We start from the raw sequence: 14,504 nt of genomic DNA, 5'->3' as shown, positions 1-14,504 counted from the left end.
TTTCTCAAGGATCACAGTTATAAATACATGTTTTCCAAAATCTGAAAACCAATGTCTTATATATAATTTGCCTAGTTCTCTAATTGCTTAGGGCTGGAGTGTAAATCTCACCCCTGTTGCTCCATCGTGATGGAAACTAGAATTCCCCCTGCCTGTCTTTTGACCTTATCTTCTACTTATTTCCCAGATTCCACACTGCTTGAGGTCTTGCTCTCCTTTGGCCCCGTGAATCCACATCCTTCTCTCTTTCTATTTGTCACACTCTCTATCTAGCATGCTTTTGGTGTAGATTTTTGTTCACCACTCTCTTCGTATTTAGATCTTAGCTCAAATGCTATTTCCTTGGAGAGGATTTGTCTAACCACTGATACAATTCCTACTCCTCTGGCACTCTGCTCTATTTCCTTCATTGCACGTATCGCTCTGAAAACACCCTAGTTTATGTACTCGTTCGCTAGCTTACTACCCGTGTCTCCCATCAAAATGGAAACTTCATGATGGCAGGCTCTTCGCTTTGCTATTTCACTATCCTATCCCAGTTCCTAGACCAATACCTGAAATGCAGTAGACACTCAATAAATATTAGTTAAAATAATACACATAAGGAAGCATTGGAGTACATCCTATGCTTTCTCCATAATAACTGATGCCTCCGATTATTTGAAAACGACAGAAAGCCCTAAAGTTCATAAGTAGAATAACGTAAGTAAATAGTGATACTGTAAGCAAATTAGGATGTTTATCAGGTAGAAGATCTGTCAAGGGCACCTCAAAAGCAGTCTCGCCTTGGGTAGCAGGTTGATAGACTCTCTAGATTCCGTCCAATGTTTCTGCTTTTGCGAAGGCAGCTGGTGATGTTCATGTCGCTACATCCTGATTGTCACGCTCATTGCTCGTCGTATATGACTTACAGTTTTTTTACATAGTCAGTAATTTCCTTCTTTGTACATACGTTCTTTGTGTGGCTCCAGTGATACAATGCCACATTCTTTTGATGGTCCTCCCTTGGAAGCAGGCCACTTGCTTACCCCGACTCAGATCTGAGTCCCTTTCCCAGCCTCTGAATGGCGAGGTGCCCCCAGAGCTCAAACCTCTTGACCTTTTCTTCTCTCTCGTTACTATCAGCTCTTCTCTATCAGTCTGGGTCCACTCAGGTGATGGATACCACACAGTAATATAAGTGAAAGAAGTTTAAAATAAGGAATTAGAAAGCCATCTTGGAAGACTATGGAGATTTCAAGGGAACTCTAATGGGCACCTTAGCCCAAGGGAGAGTGCTTGAAGAAGGACAGGCTTGGCAGGGGTTCGGCCCTCACCGAGGAAGGCGAGGCTGAGGCCCACTGGAAGGAGGAGAAATTTGCTGGCCCACTGTCACCGGACAAGCAGGAACAGCCCTCTGGGATGCAGGTGAGCTGAGGCTGACGGGTAGGTGTGCTTTGGGGGCTGGGTGTCTATGTTGGGAAGGTCAAGGGAAACAAGACCCCCAGGTGCAGGAGAGCTGTGGTTGATGATGGGATAACAGGGAATCAGTAGGACAAAGGGGGTTACAGGTGCAGAGGGGGTCGGGCCACCAGGCACTGCGGGGGCCGGGAGCTGGAGAGGCCTGGCTCTGCTGGGACCCGGTACACTTCTGTGCCAGGCGCAACCCCGACGGCTGGACTATGGCACAGGAAGGCTGTCATGTCTCCCAGCACGTGTGCATGGGGCCGGGTAGGCTGAGGAGGGTGTGAGGTAGCAGTGATCCATGCTGCAGTATCGGCCCAGTGTCTGGGGGTCTCAGCCAAGCTGCCACACCTAGGTCAAGGGCTTAAGAAAGCACTGGAGTTGGGGTGGGGCAAATGCTGGGGAGAAAGAAGTAGGCCCCGGGGCACCAAGCACCGGAAAAACCACGCAAGCAGCATGAAATGGTGGATGAAAAACACAAAAAGTGCCCTCCCCAAACCCGGTGGTGAACTCCAGACCCGGGACAGGAAACCACTCCTCCCGTGCTGTCTCATCAGTACCTCTAGGGACAAAGCTCCACACCGAGTCAGCCGGCAAAGGAAGACCATCCAAGGACCCAGATCTGATGGCAGAGATGGAACGGGGTGTTGGTAACTGGCCGCGACCTCGGTGAGTTCTTCTAGTCTCCCCGCTAAAAATACCATCTACAGACTCACAACTCCGAAATTCGTCTTTCCAGCCACACCCCTGCCCTAAACCCCTGCCAGGCGGATCCAGGTCCTGCTTGATGTGCACACTTGCTTGTCTACTAGACTGACACTTAAGTCTCTAAACAGAACTCAACTTACCCCTTCCTCAAGATGAAATGACCAATTCTGCTGTGAACCTAAACTTGCTCTAAAAATGACTATTAATAACTAATAAACTAAGTCAAAAACCTAAAAAAAAAAAAAAAAAAAAGAAACAAAACCGCCTTACTCACCCCGACTAGGTAATGGTACGTCTGTCTTGTCAGTTCCTCAGACTAAGAGCCTCAGTGACGTCTCTTTCTCTCAGATCCCACACACTATTCATCAGATGCTACGGGTGAAATACAGAAATACATGCAGAATCCGGTCACTCAACAGCCCGGCCACGTCCACCATCCTGGTCCACGCGCTCATCGTCCTCACCTTGGGACTGTTGCAATAGCCATAAAACACAGTGGCTAGAGCAATCTTGGGAGGGAGGGAGGGAGGTCTGTGTCATTGCCATGCTGACGTCCCTGCGACGGTTCTCCAATCCCCTCAAGTAAGAGTCAGGCTGACAAGTCCTGCAGAGCCCTCCAGGTTCCCGTCCCCTTGGGCTCCCACATCTCCTACTTCTCCCCCCTTCCTCCTCTACCCCCCGCCCCCCATACCAGTGATGTCAGCCTCCTCTCTGTTGACCATTCTGGGCAGGTCTTTGAACTGTCCTACTTCTTGGCCTGGAACTTCCTTTCCTGACCATGGCATGGCTTGCTTGTTCCTTTGCTTCCTTCAGGCCCTGTCTAGCTCAGCTGTAACCTTTGGAAGAAGGCCTGGCTGATCATCCTAGTTAGGACTGCAACGTTACCTCTCCTCCACCCATACCATTCCTCATGCCCTTGAGCTGCTTTATTTTTTCTCAAAGTACGCATAGTCTGCACATTATATAATTTATCATATTTGGCAATTCTCCCTAACGTATTCTTCTTTAGGGCAAATCTGTGTGTCTAGTTTTGTTCACTGCTGAGTCTCCAGTGCCTAAAACTCTATCTGGCATATAGAAGGTATATAAATAAATACATATGAAGATACATATTAAATATGGTTAAATATTTAAAGATGTATAATAAATGGTTGCCCAAACGAATTCCATGAAAAAATATTATTCAATATAGTTTAAACATTTCATTACCTTCACATTCTTTGAACATAGTAGGTTATACGTAATATACAGACTATGGAACAGATGGGGAATGTTCATTTAGCAACGACATTCCAACTCCACCTGGGGATGAACGGGAGTTCCCACCACAAATATCATTCACTGCTGAAAAGATGTGTATCTTCTAAATTGCACACACTCTGTCTTGAGTAAATCAAGGAATAAACTAGAATTCTTTGTGGGATTTAGTATTGTCACCCTATCCTCCATGGTCCCTTTCCAATGCCTTCACTTCTTTGTAAAGAAGTCTTTTGTTTGTTTTCTTAGTAAAGCTGGAATGACTGAAATTTGAGGAATCGGAGCGCAGGATACAGAGGCAATTTCACACTACACGCTTACGCGTTGTTATTCTGGAGGTTAGATTTCCCCTACACTTCAGAACCCAAACCCACATTGCCTCCCAACATCTAGGCAAACTGTCACAAAGTCAGGTCCTTTACTCCTCCCCAACTTGTGTCTTAGCCTCATTCACTCCTCGACAGCAAATGGGCTCTGCAATTGTTTTGTTTCCTCTCCAGTACAGGGGAAGCAAGGGGGCTATTAGAGGTGGGCACCCTGAATAAGGAGGCAACTCACAGCCAGACCGGGAGAGAGGCCAGACGATCCAAAAGGCACAGAACTTGAACTACTGTAGTTGATGCCCATGGATCCAGTCATTAGATAGATCAGTTGGGCATGCACCCAACTCTTTTCAAAAAGTTGTAGATATGTGTAACACTTGCAGAAAGCTGACATCTGAAATTATAAAAAGAATATAAATCACGTATTTGGTTGTGCTAGATAAATATAGCATTTTTGTATATACTGTAGACATCTCTATACGTGTATTTGCTTCTAGTACATTTTTTACCAAAGAAGGAAGTTATTCACATCATTGTATCTGACAATGACACACTTAACCATGGGGAATTAATGTATAAATACAACTTTATTTCTTAGTCAACAAACTTTCTAAAGAGTTCCATCTACGTAGGCTTGCATGTACATTTTTTTTTGGCCTAACATAGTTTTAGTGATATTTAATAATACACTGTTTCTCAGCAAAGGTAATGAAATAAAACAAGCTTAACTCATTTTATTACTATGTCGTTTCCCATTTGATAAACTATGTATCTAGTAATTTCTAACAGAAGTTATCAATCTACACATCCTCCGTCTCCTATTTCTAAGATCTAATGTCACTCACCATGCATACACAAATGTGCACACACACGTGCACATGTACACCCGTATCCATATGCACACATACATGTGCAGATCATTTGCACAAAACTGGATTTCAACAATGTGATCGGATTGTAACTGTTTCAGTAACTCGCTTTTTGGTCATATTGATTGCAAAAAATAAATAGGAAAAATGGGCCTTTCAAAGAAGGGCTGCAGGAAGTTCATAATATGTAAGCATTATATTTTTAGTTATACGGGATCAAAGGAGAGGGAGGATAGTATGAACTAATTTAGTTTATAAACGAAAGTTTCTAGGCAATAAACTCAGTTGATCAGAGTATGATGCATTTAATAAGGTTAATGTAACAGCTTGGGTTAATATGCAGGGCTATTAACTACAGAAGGGGGAATGCTGTTACTGCCGGGTTGGAATGAAGTTAGCATTTATTGAGAACGAAGTTAACAGGCATGCTACCAGCTGCTCCTTCGCTCGATTCAAGCTCCAAATCTTCCAAGAGACCCTACTGAGGCAAATCCCCCTCGGGAACAGCAATGCTGTTTGTCACCCAGATCTACCCCTGGATTCATAGTTGAGGCCTACGGAGAAGTAAGAGTAACAAAGACAAGTGAACACTGATAGAGTGCATCTGCACTCGGGTCGAAGCAGCAATAATCGTGGCCAGGGTCATGAGCACAACAGCGATAGTGAGTAATCTCCAGAGGGCACCTTCAGAGACCCAAGCACCGGCCGGAAGGGGGCCCTCCCTGTTTTACTAACCTTGAAAATTGGATTTGCCTGTGGAGGAGCTTGTGGGTTCCCTTACTTACTTAAATCTTGCTGAGTCTACACACCAATCTGACGGAGCTATTTTTACGGGTCTTAATTTGGTTTTCAATAATGAGCAAAACAAGCAAAAACACGTATCTTGCTTAATTACTAATACGGGAAGAAGAGATTCTACGAAAGCTCATTACTGAGAAATAATCCCGAAGTCAGATTTGGGCAACAGGGAATTGGGAGCATTGTGTTTTTAAGGGAGTCACCTCAGGTCAGATCGAGGGGATGATCATCAGACCAAAGCCTGAACTTCGCCAGGAGCACCTCACACCATCGGGATCACACCAATGACAACCAAGACTACGGCTTATACTTTGTGACCTCACGAAGTTGCCAGCACAGACACACTGATTTTTGTTACCCAGATCTCACTACCTGCTTCACAATCAATGGTTCTTAGACTAGAGGCATAAAGGCCCCTGAACTTTGAATACTTGGTTTCTGGATTCAATTTCTCCCGGGGCTGGGGCGGGGGGGGGGGGGGGGGGGGGGGGGGAAGGCCTGATTATAAAACCTTTAAGACTGCAGGCTGCTCTTCAACTATGAGGACACTATTACTGACTCATCCTCCCCCACCCCCAACCCCCACTCCTAGGAGGATCCACTGATGACCATTGGCAGGCTGTGATTAGTACTATGATCTGTGACCATGACTACCTTGAAATTAACCAGCTCGACTTTGTGATCAAACCTCTTGGCTCGACCAACATGTTACCTTAACCAGCTGAGGTGTTAATTATGTGTAAGACGTTAAAGAAAACCTCACAACTTGCGTATGAAGTGAACTCAAATTGGGAATTTATAAGCTTTAATACCTATCATCAAAAGTAACGGTTCCCAAATTTAGCTGAACAAAAGAAATCACTTCGGACCTACTAAGTAAAAATCTACAAGAGGCATTAGTTCTGTTGGGAAGCTTCCCTAGAAAGTCCTGGTGTGCAATTAGGTTTTAAAACACCAGGGAACTTGCGGCTCCTCTTTTGGGGACAGTTTTTGAAATTCTGTGGCACTCTTGTGTAACCTTAAGGATTACAACCCTTCATTTCTTTGAGAATGGACTGCATTATTTTTTAATTGGCTCACGTCAGTTTTGGTGAATATGAATGCCTTATTACAAATTTGGAGAATACCAATTCTGGTTAAAAAAATCATTAAGAATGCTTTTCTTAGGAGTATTGGAAAATGGGTTTGCAGGCAAACTTAAGAAAATTTTTAAATGGGATGAACACAGTGTGCCTAGATTTCTTACTTTGAAGGCCATTCATTCCCCTTCCTTCCACTTCTTGGTTTAGATGTTTAAGTTACAGGTTTTCAACAGACTTATTTGATAGTTATACACACTACACTGGTTGCCCATTGCGAGAGCTACACGGGAACAAGATGCAGATTCTGTCCTACTCCCCACCGGATCCCGTGCCCTTCAGATAAACCTTCTGTCTCTTTTGGCCTACAAACCCATTCCATTTAAAAATTAGTCCAGTGGTTATTTTTTTTAATACAGAGGATAGCATCATATAGGAAATAAGATTAATTCTACAGATATTGGTATCTGACATCAGTTATATAAAATTATTATAAACACAGTAATTTGCATATACCATATATACCAATACACACAGCTAGTAATACCGATTTTTTTCTTACGCAGTCTATGTTTCACGAGATCAAATTCTCCAAGGAACACTTTCTAATAAATCAACACAAACTTTCACCAAAATACACACACAAAAAATCTACTTTCAGATTCCAATTCAGTTTATAAAGTTCTGTCCATAGTTTACCAAATCAACCAGTTACTGGGAACACATGAACACTCATGAAAGCGTAGGTTTTGGAATCAGACAGATTTGGGGCCAAATCCCTACACCCTATTAACTATTAGTAGGATCTTAAATGGGTTTTTATATCACTAAGTGTGGGTTTTTTCATGGCGTGTTGTGGGAGTCGAGAGGGCTTTAAAATCAGTGTTAAACACCATCTGAACCAACAATTAGTCTACATTTTCCACTTTTTCCCTAGTTGAAAACCAAGGATGAAATCCTTTCCATTTATAGAAGTAAAAAATATAATGTTCATACCACGGATATTGTCATACCTCCAATAATGCAGTACAAATTTTAACTTATTAAGTTCTTTTAAAACTTTCTTCTAAGACACTTAGTGATCATTAAGCACATTCATCTGCGACTCGCCGAGTGCCTACACCCACCGCATGCCAGACGTGCTGAGGCTAAGAATTGTAACTGCAGAAAGTTTTGAGACTTAGATTTTTAATTTTCTCACACTGCAAGAATTCTTGGTTTCATGTATTGTTTGAACTATACTTTGTTACCCAACTATTCAAATTTGAGAATTTAAGTTATTAAAAAAGATACAAGCCTATCTGGAGCTCCTCAGATCATTACAAGGCCACTTTTGCATGGTTCACTGGAGGTTCAACTTAAGACCCTAATATTGGACGATCAAACATTTAAATGACATAATCACAAATTTGCTACTTGTCAACTTTTTCAAGGACTTTCCAGGACTTTCTAGCTATTCATGTTCTCCTGAGAGCTAGCTTCGTGATGGACCTCTGCACCCCCACTTGCTAAATTCACGGTCTCTCTTAGGTCTCGCCTTACTTCTGGCTGATTTGGTTCAGGGAAGGCACACCATAAATAAAATGTTCTTTAGGATGCAGGATTTGATTTTGAGCTAAGCATCTATCGTCAACCACTAAAGTATGTAAAAGTTTCACTAAGATTCCAGAATAGGAGGCATTACCTCCTGTTTCCCTTCCTACCCAAACTGATTATCAGTAAAATATGAACTATCTCAAGTTCCACTTTGAGATGTTTCATGTATTATCTTTTAAGTTTAGTTTGTCACACAACATTCTCTAACCTTCCTTCATGTGAATGAGATACGAAGTAAAATAGTTTATAAACAGAAAGCCGTGTCAATCTACAACACGGAATTCAGGCTCAGCAGTCAGAACACAGGATCAAACCCAGGTCCAACTTCATGGCTCTGCCATCTCCCGGCAGTAACCTTGGGCAATGCTGATACAATGAACAGTTCTCATCTCATAGAGCTGATGTGACAACGAAGTTAAATAATGCACAGAAAGCGCTCAGAACAGTGTCTGGCACATGGTAATAAGGACTTAAATGTTTTTTAATGTTTGCTTAACACTAATTATCCCTGCTTCAGAGAATGGAAATAATTCGTAATAATTTTGCTAACCTGGCATGTTTTAACGTTCCTATCCGTGGAGTACAAAATACCAGACTATATGCACCGTATAAATAAAATGTATGCTCTTCAATTTTGACACCTAACAGTTTTCTTCCCAGTAAATACCAGACAGCTTATATAAAATTAGGCTTTAAAAATTGTCTTAAGTGACAGTAGACACGCAAAAATAATACCCTGTATATTCGAAGTGAGTCTCTAAAACTGTGAACAAAAGTAGCATTATCTGGATCTAACTTATCAGAATTATTTTCCAGAATGAGGAACTAAGTAACATTTCGGAGGCTGAGACGATGCCAACCCAACAGCTTCCTAGGGATGTAGGTGTAATCTTAAGATCACTGGTTGTCTCCTAAGCCTTTCCTGCTACTTACACACACACTGTGGGGAGTGGACCATCAACAGGGCTTTACTATGACGAGGATTCTTACCAAGAAGGTGTATCAGCATCTTGGGGGTTTGGGAGTGGTACGTGTCTGTGTGTACAAGTCTACACAGGTGATTCTCATATCCTTGACAGACATCTCTTCTGCCATCCCCTTTTAAAATTCACTGACATAAAAGAAATCCTTGCATTCACAACCACATTTTATTTTGTGAGGCTGTGTTCCCTAGTTGCAACGAATTTTCAATCTTTAAATAATATAACTATATAGTAACAGTTCAAAAGAAACACCGTCCCGGGTTTCAAAATGATAGCAGAGAATTACAACTCAGCAAGTGAACACAGATTACATCATTTTTGTCGTTAGAAAACTATGTATCCACCCTCAAAATTCTTCAAGTAAGTCATCAAAATTTATTCACATCAACAGGATTAAATGGTTAGGATATATTCCTCTTTAAAATTAAGACATTAAAAACCAGAAATTAACAGCATGAATAACCTCTTGCTGAAAAGAAGGTAATGTCAGCATGTACCGTTATGAGCTAAAATAATACGAGTTGAAACATAAAACTGTTAGGTGACCCAATTTTGTTTTTCAATGCGGTACCATTCTGCAGCCATTCAATTCAACTGTAGCTCAGAAATGTGTTTCAATGTATTTGTAAGCATTTAGAGTATCAAGCCGGTGCTCCCAACCTGACAAGTGTCTCTAAGCTCTAGATTTGATCTGTACATCCCTTCTTGAGAAAAAAACATAAATTTAACTCCACTGATTTTTAGTACTTTAAGATGGCACTTAAACTTTTGCTTACTGAGATTTCAAATGAAGTTTTTACCCCTTTCGTATTTGTTAACTTGGCCATCTGAGCTGTTCTGGTTCCCGAGGTGTTATAATTATTTAATTAGGAATGGAGAGCAGTAAGAAAAGCGGTGGCATCTCAAGTACCAGTATCTTTCCGTAGACAAACACCCTCCCATTACAGAAATCCAGTTATGTAAACATCAGAAGGCTGAGCCCGCCAGCTTTCCATTTTACACCTGCCCTACTGTCACTCAAGTGTGGTAACAGTACGCTGAGAATAATGCTCATGGTACTTTTCATCTGCATCTTAACTGCATCATGTGAAAGTGGAAAATGTAGAGATTAAGAGCCTGAGGCTTGCAATTCTACAGTCCAAAAGGAGACAGAATTCAATGCATTGCCAACTCTAAAAGGAAAATTATAACCCAAGACGCATGGGGAAAAATATTTATGTGGAGTTTTTAATCCATATTAGAATTCAGTTGTTGTAACTTGACCATAAATTTAAACAGAAACCATCTTCCGAGACATACATTCTAATAAATGTATCAACAGTACTGATAGTCAACCAAGAGTCTGTTATTTGAACTCATTAGTAACATTTCGCTTTTCTATCAGACAGAAACCTATAGTGGTTTGCCCCGATTACACAGCTGAAACATTGTCTTATGAAAACAAAATGAGACAAAATTAAATAAAATTGAAGATAAAAATACTCTGAAGTTAAAGCAAACTATAATCCTTGGCGGATCAATCAGGTAAAAAACATCGGTGAAAGTTGGAAGCACAGGATAACTGACATGAATCTTCAGCACAAAGTACATCTTTGAGAACATGAAACGATGACTCTTTGGAGGACAATAGCTGAATACCCAAGAATCATCAGGTTTGAAAAATATTGCTTATCACTTCCCAAAACACAGCTGCAAGAACTGAAGATCTCATTAAAAAATATTAAGGTAATCATATTTATTGCATCTTGAGAATGCGTTTCAAAACAGAAAATTAACAGTGCACCCCAGCTTCACCAAAATATATATTTAAGAGAGGGGCAACCTAAGATATTTATAAACTAAGTATAGGCTGCATGTGCTTTTCAAAGGGTCTGAATTAAATACAACCAGCTGCCAACTTTGTGCTCTGACATACTTGAGTTAGTGGGTGTGTGTATACGAAATCATTTATTTTTGTCTACAATAAATGAAATAAAAACACTGCCCTATACAATCCACTATTAGCAGTGAGTACAACAGCAAAAAATTATTGTACAATTTATACATACTAAAATATTTTCTCTCTCTAGAGATAACGCAGAACAAAACCTAATCATTATGACTTAATGTGGGAAATCTCAAATTACAATAGGGAAAAACGAAATCAGGGAGTGTGTGGAGCCCGAAATAAAGGTTCCTGGTCATAAGGCTATAGGATTAGTAAGTGCAAGTGGTAGAATAAAGCATGCTCAAATGTATGCTTGGGTCTTTGTATATTTATCAAACCTTTAAATTAAACAAGACTAGCTGAAGAAATGTCTTAAGCAGAGCAAGATAACTGGGGACTGTGTCATTTCTTTTACCATTTTTGTTACCCAACTTATACAATGCGCAAAGTGCTAAGCAACACTACAAAACACATTTACGTCAACACTGAAGACCTGGGGAAATGAAATCCAACAATTTTATTTTAATGAGCTGTATTTTCTAAATTTTTGTTTTATTTTTTCCTGTTTTCATACAGTATTGAAAACAAAACGCAGCACATTCACATTTTCCCGAGGAACTGTAAAGATGATCTCTACAGGGATAAACGTAAAGCCTGAAGCTCAATCAATTGATGTTGAAAACTCTCAAAGGGAGTAAAGGCTTGATCTGAATGGTCTAGAACATGTACTGTAATTTAATAGCAGAGATGGCCGTCTTAATATTTAATGATTTAAAAGAACTTCTCAGTCCATGCGAAAAGTACAGTCCAATAAATCAAATTTCTGAACGCATTTTATGCTACATATGTGTATACTTTGCGATCCTCAGGCGTTCGTGCCAAATATTCTCTCTCAATAAGTCCTTCAATACGTTTCTTAATAACAACTGGACTTGGTAAGAATCGAGCCTTCAACTGCTGAGTTACCTAGAAGAGAAAGTAGAACAACGAATTCCTACCAGAAACTTTAAAAAATATTTAACATTTCCATGTAAACACAGAAAAATTCTTACCTTTGAACAGAACTGATGTGTCATTTTAAGATTCGTATCAAACTCTACTAATGTGACTACTAAAGTCAAAAATTGACTTTGAAAATCAAAATAGGTTTTATTTGAAAATGTAACGTACGGGTTAGAATATACCTCATCAGAACGTGAATGCTAAGGTGGGTCAGTAGTTGAGTTAGGTGGAATATGTTAGCATGAATGTATACCACACTATGGCTTAACCATTTTGATGCTATCATCTAAACTTCTGGGTTATTCTCCCATTCACAGAATTTCGGAATCATAACGTCTTTAAGAGCACAGACTCTGAACCCAGAGCATCTAGATTCAAGTCCCAGCTCTTCCATTTACTAGCACTGGGACCCTGGAAAAGTTAACTTAGCCTCATGAGACTGATGGCAATGTCTGGTCGGTTGTAAGGGCTACTGCTGTTGTTCTTTTCTCCAACTGCTGTCAGGATTCTAGGTATTGTGACATCGCTGATAATAAAACAGTAACGACAGCAGCAGCCGAGGTCTGACTGTGCACTATGTATCGGTCACTCTGTATATGTTAACTTATTTAATGCTCTTAACCCTGTAAAGTGAGGAACATAGCCAGGCAGCAAGACTGACATAAACTGAAAGCAAACCGAACCAACAGTTTGAGATGAGAATCTAAACCTTTCCGCCCCCAAAGTTCATGCTTTCCCCACTGATCTACCCTGCCTCCCTGCCTCTCTTGCAGAACACCTATCCACCCACAAGCCAGTTTCCTTTTTTTACTCCTGTTGGATCATTTCCCCAAGACCACAATGGATTGACAATTCTTTGAAATCTGAAACTTCAGTACTTTCCCTCTCCAACTAAAATCTATCTCCTTTCTAGTATTATCACTCCACTATCAACACACTTGTTCCCAACCCACCTGAGATCTCTCACCCTCTGACCCTTCCTTATGAGCTACCAGTAACTTCTTCTGACCTTACCTCCTTCTTGACAGGGTCTGGATCACTTCAGCTATACTGTCAACAGTACCCTCAACTCCCAGACTCCTTTGGTTCTCTTCCACAAACACCCGTTCCACGTTTACGACATCATTCAAAACCTACTACTCGGTTCCCTGCAGGGTAAAGTTGTTTTTACACCTTTTGGGCAGACCAGGAATCAACAAGATGTAGCCCACAGGCCAAATACAGCCCCACTGCCTGTTTTTCTAAATTCTTCCTGGGACACAGCCACACTTAACTGTTACTGGTGGCTGCTTTCGCCCTACAACTGGCCATTGAAAAAAGTCTGCCAATCTCTGGTATAGACTGATAACATACATTTAATGTGTTCTAGTTCAGCAAGTTCCTGAGCACCATCCCCTCACATCCCGTTTCACGCAGGGAAGAGAGACCACTTCAGCACACAGTTCCTTCGACTCCCACCTCCTTACACATACACATTTATTCACACTCGTATCCACCCTTGAATAGCACACACCCTGCACCCTGCCCTGGGTCCCAAGAGGGGCGCAATCAGTAGCATCTTTGTTAACACACCTACCATCCACCTGTGCTCTTTACACAGCTCGCTCTCCTTTCCTCTCCTAGACTCTGTACGTCAACTGTCCCTCGATCCCGTCTTCTTTCCCTTCCTTCCTTAACCTTAGCGTTTAGACACGGGGAGTATCTTCCCGCCAGAAAAACAAAATCCAGGACGCTTCAACTTCACACCCAGTCCTCCAGGTTTGCTCTGCGCCCTTTCCCATGGGCCAACGTCTTGAAGGACAAGGCACTCTCCTGGTTTCCCCTCCACTTCCTTCCTCTGGCCCGGCCAGCAGATGTCCACTCTACCAGAACAATGCAAATGCCCGGGAAAACCCATGAGTTACCTAATTGCCAACAGGTCTTAAGTGTTTGACTTTTTTCACTTTTTGAAAATTCCTGACCGATCACTCTTGTAATTTTCTTCCTTTGCCATGTGATATAAACTCAGCTTGTGCAAAATTCTGCTCACGGACATGAAAAACACAGCGGCACACTGTCCCTCCTCCTCCTTAGCCAGAAACCGACGTGTGCTCGACTCCTCTCATTTCCCACGGACGGCCAGTCGGTAAATGGTGACTTCCCATTTGTCTTCACACAGCTCCCCTCCCTCTACCAATATTTATTCAGCCCTAATCATTTCAATGGCCTTTCAAGGAGGCTTCCCCTTCTTCATTTCCAAATTTATAGTATGTAAGCACTCACTCAATAAATGGTAAGTTTATTTATTTTTGGAAATAAAAGTAGACTGTTTAACATCAAAGCATTAAGTAGCAGCAAAATTTTTTTAATCTTCAAGTGACAATATTCTATTACTTTTATTACAAGGACATTAGTTCTCAAAGTGCACACATATCTGGATGTACCCCTGTACTCAGTTATCAAGTAAGTGCCATACTTTGTAAGTGTTACCTGACTATGGTTTCCTTATTCTAAAATTAGATTTAAAATAACTTGAATAT

The 14,504-nt window shown here is 41.2% G+C and overlaps 1 protein-coding gene and 1 long non-coding RNA gene across 6 annotated transcripts in view; both read right to left on the bottom strand.

The window, feature by feature from the left end:
* Positions 1-278: 278 nt before the first annotated feature.
* LOC125911758 (uncharacterized) lies at positions 279-5,870 on the bottom strand. Its single transcript, XR_007454439.1, has 2 exons — positions 3,967-5,870; positions 279-2,523 (listed from the first exon to the last, which is right to left on the bottom strand). It is a non-coding gene; the product is annotated as an uncharacterized LOC125911758 (long non-coding RNA).
* A 5,611-nt stretch (positions 5,871-11,481) lies between these two features.
* CUL3 (cullin 3) overlaps positions 11,482-14,504 on the bottom strand; it is a 95,053-nt gene continuing 92,030 nt past the window's right edge. For all 5 annotated transcript variants that reach the window (XM_049615832.1, XM_049615831.1, XM_049615833.1 and 2 more), the window contains one exon: positions 11,482-11,949. In XM_049615832.1, the coding sequence (XP_049471789.1) occupies positions 11,818-11,949 (132 nt within the window). In that variant the 3' untranslated portion in view covers positions 11,482-11,817. The remainder of the gene's footprint in view (positions 11,950-14,504) is intronic.

The sequence above is a fragment of the Panthera uncia genome (assembly GCF_023721935.1).
Source record: "Panthera uncia isolate 11264 chromosome C1 unlocalized genomic scaffold, Puncia_PCG_1.0 HiC_scaffold_3, whole genome shotgun sequence".
In the NCBI taxonomy this organism is placed as follows: domain Eukaryota; kingdom Metazoa; phylum Chordata; class Mammalia; order Carnivora; family Felidae; genus Panthera; species Panthera uncia.
The sequence above is the reverse complement of the archived record's forward strand: the minus strand, read 5'-3'. Positions and strand labels throughout refer to the sequence as shown.